Here is a 7,145-nt window from a genome sequence, read left to right as displayed (position 1 = left end):
TATCATCTGAAAACAAGACAGTCCGAAAAAAGGGCCTTCTGTCTACACGCTTTCAAGAATAGAATAGGAAGTCGACGAATGGTGGCAGATAAAATTCATATCCCTCGTAAGCGGACACTATATCGAGTATAAAGGTTTCATATCATTTTCTGATTAAAAAAATCATTTCTTTAATTTTCTTTATTTTTTTCCACCTCACTGTAGCATTGTTCCACCGTACCGTCTCTTGCTTGACTTGCATTTTTTTTTTTCTTCAATAGAGAACAGTCCTATTTACAGGGAACAAACTTGGCCTCCACGCACATAAAGGAAAAAGAGAAATGGAGGCCAGCCAATAAATCTCCACCACTCATTTCTAAACGTGCTGACAAAGTATATTCGCAGGCACATGCCTATTATCAAAGCTAGAATCGGTTGGACCCAACTGCCAACATTACGCTTATAGGAGCACACTCCTATCACTATAGCGCATTTAAATTAATGCTCGGTCAAAATTAATTTATGTGAATTTTTTTTTTAATCCGTTAAAAAAAAAATCTTTTTTTTATTTGAAAATAATTTATATTTATTCAATGATTTATAGTCATATAAAATATATGTGACTCAGTTTACACCACAAGTTCAAAATTTTTTTTTTTCTTTCTAAACTCCGTATACAGTCAAATAAGCTTACATAAATTGAAAGGGATGGAATAATAATAATATTAATTATAAAATAAATTAACTTAAAATGATTAATTAAATATAACTCAACTATGAAGGAATAATACTTAATAAACACACAAACAAAACTAAAGTTAGAGAGGGAAAAAGAAGGAAACTAAAGTTAAGTATAAAATGACGTTAAAAATTTTTGGTCAGTCAAAATTAGTACGGAGTAATATACCTTTTTATTTTTCAAAACCAATCCAAATTTGGTTTCAATTTTCTCATTCCCACTCGCATTATAATTACGAAAGTAGAACTCACCTCGGAATTGTTCTATTTAAGCGTTGCCAAATGCCTTCTCTTCCTCATCCAAAGAAAAATCAAAATCGGTCTCACAAAGTTGGCAGAGGAAATTAAGATGGCTTGTGATTTGAAGACGTGGGTTGGAGAGAAATTGAGGTCCCTAGGGTACAATTCAACGACGACAGAACTGGATATCGCTCATATTATTAGTGCATCTAAGAGATGTTCATCACCAGAGGATCTCGCAAATCAGTTTGTTGATACAGGAATGTTGTCATCCTGTGATGAAACTAGGGTAAGCCAGTTTGCTCAACAAATCTTTGCCAGGGTTGAGCGCAAAAATAGGACAAATGTGTATGTTCAACAAGAAAGAGAGGCCGCATTGTTGGCCAAGAAGCAGAAGACCTACATATGCAAACTTACCAGCTGAACTACAAGCCAAGATATTTGAGCCCACTCCTGAAGGGGCTCGTAAGGTTGTCCTGGCTACAAATATAGCCGAGACATCTTTGACAATTGATGGGATTAAGTATGTTATTGATACAGGGTTTTGTAAGATCATGTGTTACAACCCTCGGACAGGAACCGAGTCATTGCTGGTCGCTCCCATCTCGAAGGCGTCTGCCAACCAACGTGCTGGTCGATCAGGACGAACAGGTCCTGGGAAGTGCTTCCGGTTATACACTGCACATAGCTACATGAACGATTTGGAAGATAACACAATTCCAGAAATACAAAGGACCAACCTTGCAAATGTCGTGCTCTTACTCAAGAGCCTTGGGATTAAAGACTTGCTGAACTTTGACTTCATGGATCGTCCACCAACTGAAGCTCTACTTAAAGCCCTGGAGCTGTTGTTTGCACTTGGTGCCCTTGATGAGGATGGTAAGTTAACCAAAGTGGGTGAAAAAATGGCTGAGTTTCCTCTGGATCCCATGCTGTCCAAGATGATTGTTGCCTCTGACAAGTACAAGTGCTCTGCTGAGATAATAAGTATTGCTGCAATGCTTTCTGTGGGGAATTCAGTCTTCTATCGTCCAAAGGATAGACAAGTCCAAGCTGACAATGCATGGATGAACTTTCACATAGGCAATGTGGGAGATCATATTGCTCTGCTTAAGGTTTACAATTCTTGGAAAGAAATAAACTTTTCAACTCAATGGTGCTACGAGAATTATATCCAAGTCAGAAGCATGAAAATAGCTAGAGATATCCGAGATCAGTTAGAAGGCCTACTGGAAAGGGTTGGAATTGAGTTGAATTCAAATGTTAATGACTTGGAAGTTGTTAAGAAATCTATAATATCAGGGTTCTTTCCTCACGCAGCAAGACTACAGAAGAGTGGATCCTATCGAACTGTTAAGCATCCCCAGACAGGTCATATTCACCCCAGCTCAGGTTTATCACGGGTGCTTCCTAGATGGGTTGTCTACCATGAGCTGGTCCTGACAACTAAGGAGTACATGCGGCAGGTTACTGAATTGAAACCAGAATGGCTAGTAGAAGTAGCTCCTCACTACTATCAGTTGAAAGACGTTGAAGATTCTAGCTCAAAGAAAATGCCTCGTGGAATTGGCCTTGCATCTTATAAATAGGTCTGCATTTTATTGCATCTGTTAGCATTTATTTGATTTCCAGACTATACATATTTAGCCTTCATATAATACCCTATTTAGAAGATTACAACTTCTTAAATCTTTTATAAAGCTACATTATTGTGTTCACATCTGATGGATTATTGTATTTGCTATTACAGTGTCCTTAAATTTTCAGTCTTCTGATGCTAATTTTTTTCTTTTTTCCTTTGTGTATGTTATGTGATTATTCTTTTGGACAATTTTTTGAGGATGCAAGGAAAATTACCGGAGATATCCTTGGTAGGGACCATGTTCCAAAAGTTGCAGGTGGTACTGGAATATCAGAGAATGGTATGTGTACGGCAAATTAGTGTACATCATCGAACCTTTGCATAACATTCAAGAAAATCTTACTAACTGCTTTAAAGATGTATGACATCTATTTTATCTTACCTGATCAAAAAAATAAAAAGATGTATGACATCTATTTGGCATTCTACAAAAATGAAAGTGGAAAAAGGTAACAAAAATAGTTTGATTAGTTTTCCAAAAATATGGGCTTTAATTTACATTTTTTTGTTTTGTTTTTAATAGATAGGAGTTGATACCTTATTTAGTGGAAAAGAACTCGAAAAAGTTGCTACTTAATTAAAGAAGAAGACACTTTTTCAAGTACAATTATTAAGTAAAACTGAATGTCATGAATGGTGGATGATAACTTTCTCCTTTCCTCATGAGGTATAGACCCCGATCTAGCCTTGTTATATCCTAGAATGCGAGTTGTTCAGGAAATCATAGAAAAGTGAATAATATTAGTGAATCGTATTAGAATGCTTAAAGTGGTGCCAAGGAATGTGAATTAATACCAATTGCTGACTACTTATAAAAAAATAAAAAATAAATAATGGCTGACTATTGGATGTACAGACATGTAGCAGCTTCTATGCCAATTGATTGTAAGGAATCTAATTTTTGCTGATGCTCGGTGTAATTTTAGGCTCGAACTTCACAGTCAAATAAGCTGGAGTTCCATTTCTGTCCAGAAGATCCTTAATCAAACCCTGCTTTTGAGGAACTTAAGGATGGAAATTCCTTGTTAAAAGTCAAGAATAAAACGAAGGATGTCCAAAATGCTAGTAGTTGCTGTGGAATATCGGTACAGGAGGTCCTGTTAATCACGAACAAGGAAAACTCTTTCTTTGAACATTCAGTAGCTGCAAGAAGATAAGTTGGTCTAGTATATATCTGTTGATGCTACTAAAGAAATTGAAGTGCAAACTACTTTTCTTGTCAAAGCTTGAAGTGCACAATACTACTAAATTGCAGGAACATCTCTCGGCTGATATTGTATTTCGTATTGCTGAAGCTTATCAACAAACTAATTTTCCTTTTGCATGCACAGTAATTGCGACTTCCAAAGTAATGGTAGAGTATCAGCATGTCCTCGCCGTTCATGCCGGTGTTGCATGAAGAAAAAGGAGAAACTACACGGAGGTGGAACCTAAAGTTTGCAGCTATTCTTTCATTTTCACTGCAATTTTAAAACGTGGGAAATGATCTGTTTGTTATACCTAATTTCTTGAGTTTAAGGTTTGTAGAGAGGGCAGATCTTATGGATGTTGATTAAAGGAATTGATGAGTTTAGTACCTCTATTCTTCGTAAAAGATTTGCACGAGAATATTTTATGCTTTTGCAATTTCAGTTTTCCACTAACGTCAGACATCGCATCGCCTGTTGATTGTTTACCTATGAACATAACCATCGTAACAACCCCCCCAAAACCCCAAAACACACAATTCTCGTCTCTGTCTCTCTCGCTGAGTTGCTCTTACTGGTTAGATTGTTGCATTTTCTTATCTTCCTCCTCTGTCCTATTGCAAATAACCCATAACCAACTGATCGACACTGGTGTTTCGAGGCAAATGAAGAGTCCATGAAGCATAAAACTATTGTTTAGTTGATTCTGCTCATTTTCCTTATCTAACTTTAAAGCATTCTCTCCACTAGAGATCGTATTTTTCTCTGTAATTACCAGCACATGCTTGTTGCTGGTAATTAAAAAAAAAACATCACCTGACCTTAGTTATTAAAAAGATACTCTTCATGAGAGGTTTATTCCTACTGGAATGTTTCAGACATCTTGTACTTTCAGATTAAAAGGCATAATAAAAGTGTGATCTCAAGAAAGAAGCAAGAGGGACTCGTCGGACAAAATTGAGAGGTAATTTTATCTTCCTGTAAGGAAGAAGTCTCATATAAATTCTTTTTTTTTCTTTTAATTTCAGTGAGTACTTTTTCGCTTTATCACGTTCGTTGATCAAGGAAAGTATATCATGTTTCCATGTGCGAGTACCTCTGGACCCTGGAGTATGATTTTTCGTTCTTCAATCTAGTAGAGCTATATATAATTCTTCATTTTAGCCATGAAAGTTGGGGGTTGGTAGTGGATTATAGTTGCAGTGCATGTTTAGAGTGAGGACATACACACTTGGAAGCTTTAGGTGAAATTAAGGATACATCCAAACATACGCTAAAAATGTTGTGGTTGCTACATGTTTAACTAGAATATTAATTGTGTAAAACTTATTATTGGGAGAGAGCATGAATAAGTTAATGTGAATAAGCAATGCTGAATGCTCTATCTGGCTACACTGCTACTCCTTTCATTATTAACAAGCCTTCATTGTTGAAGAATGTTTCAGTCGTAAGTTTTAGGCTGTTATCATGTTACCTAGGTAGAATATTTTCCACGCCTTCCTCTCTTTCTTATTCTTTTCTTATATTACATTGACAAATTTGGTAGGATGGGATGAAATCACTTGATCTTTTCTTTGTTTTATATCTTCATAGTCTTTGATATAATCTAATGATATAACTATCATATAATCTTTGCTGCTAATTTTTGAAGACCAGGAGAAACATTTCCCACTTTTCTTATGAACTACGAGTTGTTGAAGTATCAGTGACATTCTGAGGTTGGGCGGTGAATAGAGCTTAATAGCCAGTTTGGCCAAGCTTCTAAAATCTGCTTATTTTGATAGGTATTTTTTTCAAAAGTGATTTTCAAAAAAGTAATTTTGGTGAGAATCGGTTTGTGTTTGGCTAATTAATTTTAAAAACACTTTTGAGCAGTAATTAGTGTTTGGCCAAGCTTTTAAAAATTGCTTCTTAGTGTATTTTTCTCAAAAGTGCTTATCAAAAAAGTGCTTTTGGAGAGAAACTATATTTTTCTGTTTCTCAAAAACTGTTTCTGCTTCTCCTCAAAAGCACTTTTTTTCCTTTTAAAAGCTTGGCCAAACATCTCAATTTTTGGCCCAAAAGAAAGCTTGGCCAAACAGGCCATAAATCATCTTATAAGAGTTATATCTTGTTCTTTTTCTTACGATGGTTGCATGCCACTGGAATAAATGGAATTCCATCTGAAGCATGGTAGCTTCTTGATTTGGTTCTTTTGCCAAACTCGAATTTTGCTAATCGAGCTATTTGCCATCGACAAGTATATTTGCATTCCTATAACTTGAACAAAACCCAAAAGTCTGATTCCAGCTTGTGTTTGCTCAAAATCTTTCAGCAATAGTATACCTTATAAGGTGTAGGAGAACATGGAAGTTGGATCTCTAGTTTCTGGCTATGTTGCTCGGACTCTACGAAGATGTTGCCGGGTACGTGTCGGATCATCCAAAAGTAGTAATTTTTTGGAGGAACCGACATGGATGCGACAACATTTTGGAGAATCTGCGCAAGATAGACTTCTGACGGATTATGATGAAAAAATAAGTGGTCAGCAGAGAGTTCCTGAACTGTTCTTGATTGAATCTTAAGCATGCCCCTACCCCCTCTCCAAACACTGTTGGGAACAGGTTCTTTATTAGTATTGTCTTATATTCATAAATTACTTGACTGATTCTTATATTGATGTGCAGAAATTTTTGCGAAAAGACAGATGACATGATTGGAAAATGAACAAATTAATATGTAGTTTCTGATGCTTCTAAGTTCTATTTTCGTCGTTTTATTCCATATGGAATAGTTGAATAAGTCTTGTATCAGAAACTAAGGGTGTCAAGGGGCCGGGCCGGCCGGTCTCCGTACCGGTCCGGTTACCAGTTTTACCGGTTCTGTACCTCGCCGGTGAAAATTTGAACCAGAAGGTTCCGGACCATTTTATTTTTGTGTATTTTATATAACTATCGTAATTTATATTAAGATAAAGTAAAAATGTAAAACATAAAAACAATCTTATAAAAAGAGTGTTTGATAAATTTCAAAGGTTTTAAAAGTCTTATATTTGGAATTATGAAAAAAAAAAACTTCAAAGGCTTTAGAAGCCTTATATTTGAATATTTCATTAAGAATTTAATATAATACAATGAAGATAGAAAAAAATTTAACTTATAATTTGCAAGTTCTTTTTTTAATTCAAACTTGCAAATTAAAGTTTACATTTTACAACAACTAAATTAAAGAAAAAAGAGTAAATTCAAATTTGAATTATTAAATATAAATCAAGAACTTCAAAGGTTTTGCATTGCCTTAGTAAGTTCTTCATAATCAATATGAACTTCTTGGTCATCTTCTGGAGTGTTAAATTCAGATGGGTTACCATGTGTTAATAT

The 7,145-nt window shown here is 35.4% G+C and overlaps 1 protein-coding gene across 2 annotated transcripts; it reads left to right on the top strand.

The window, feature by feature from the left end:
- Nucleotides 1-928: 928 nt before the first annotated feature.
- LOC104105577 (pre-mRNA-splicing factor ATP-dependent RNA helicase DEAH1-like) lies at nucleotides 929-4,177 on the top strand. Of its 2 annotated transcripts, none has more exons than XM_070177316.1 (3): nucleotides 929-2,546; nucleotides 2,798-2,879; nucleotides 3,931-4,177. In XM_070177316.1, the coding sequence occupies exon 1, from the start codon at nucleotides 1,302-1,304 to the stop codon at nucleotides 2,544-2,546; it is 1,245 nt and encodes a 414-aa protein (XP_070033417.1). In that variant the 5' UTR covers nucleotides 929-1,301; the 3' UTR covers nucleotides 2,798-2,879; nucleotides 3,931-4,177. The 2 variants fall into 2 exon arrangements, with proteins under 2 accessions (XP_070033417.1, XP_018629460.1); XM_018773944.3 differs by having other exon boundaries at nucleotides 3,526-4,177.
- Nucleotides 4,178-7,145: the final 2,968 nt, after the last annotated feature.

Source organism: Nicotiana tomentosiformis, chromosome 6 (assembly GCF_000390325.3).
Source record: "Nicotiana tomentosiformis chromosome 6, ASM39032v3, whole genome shotgun sequence".
NCBI lineage: Eukaryota > Viridiplantae > Streptophyta > Magnoliopsida > Solanales > Solanaceae > Nicotiana > Nicotiana tomentosiformis.
Note: the sequence above shows the minus strand (reverse complement) of the source record. Positions and strands in the feature narration are given on the sequence as shown.

What these genes read in the sequence shown, in the direction of transcription:
- LOC104105577 (XM_070177316.1), top strand. Translation starts at nt 1,302, where the DNA reads ATGTGTATGTTCAACAAGAAAGAGAGGCCGCATTGTTGGCCAAGAAGC.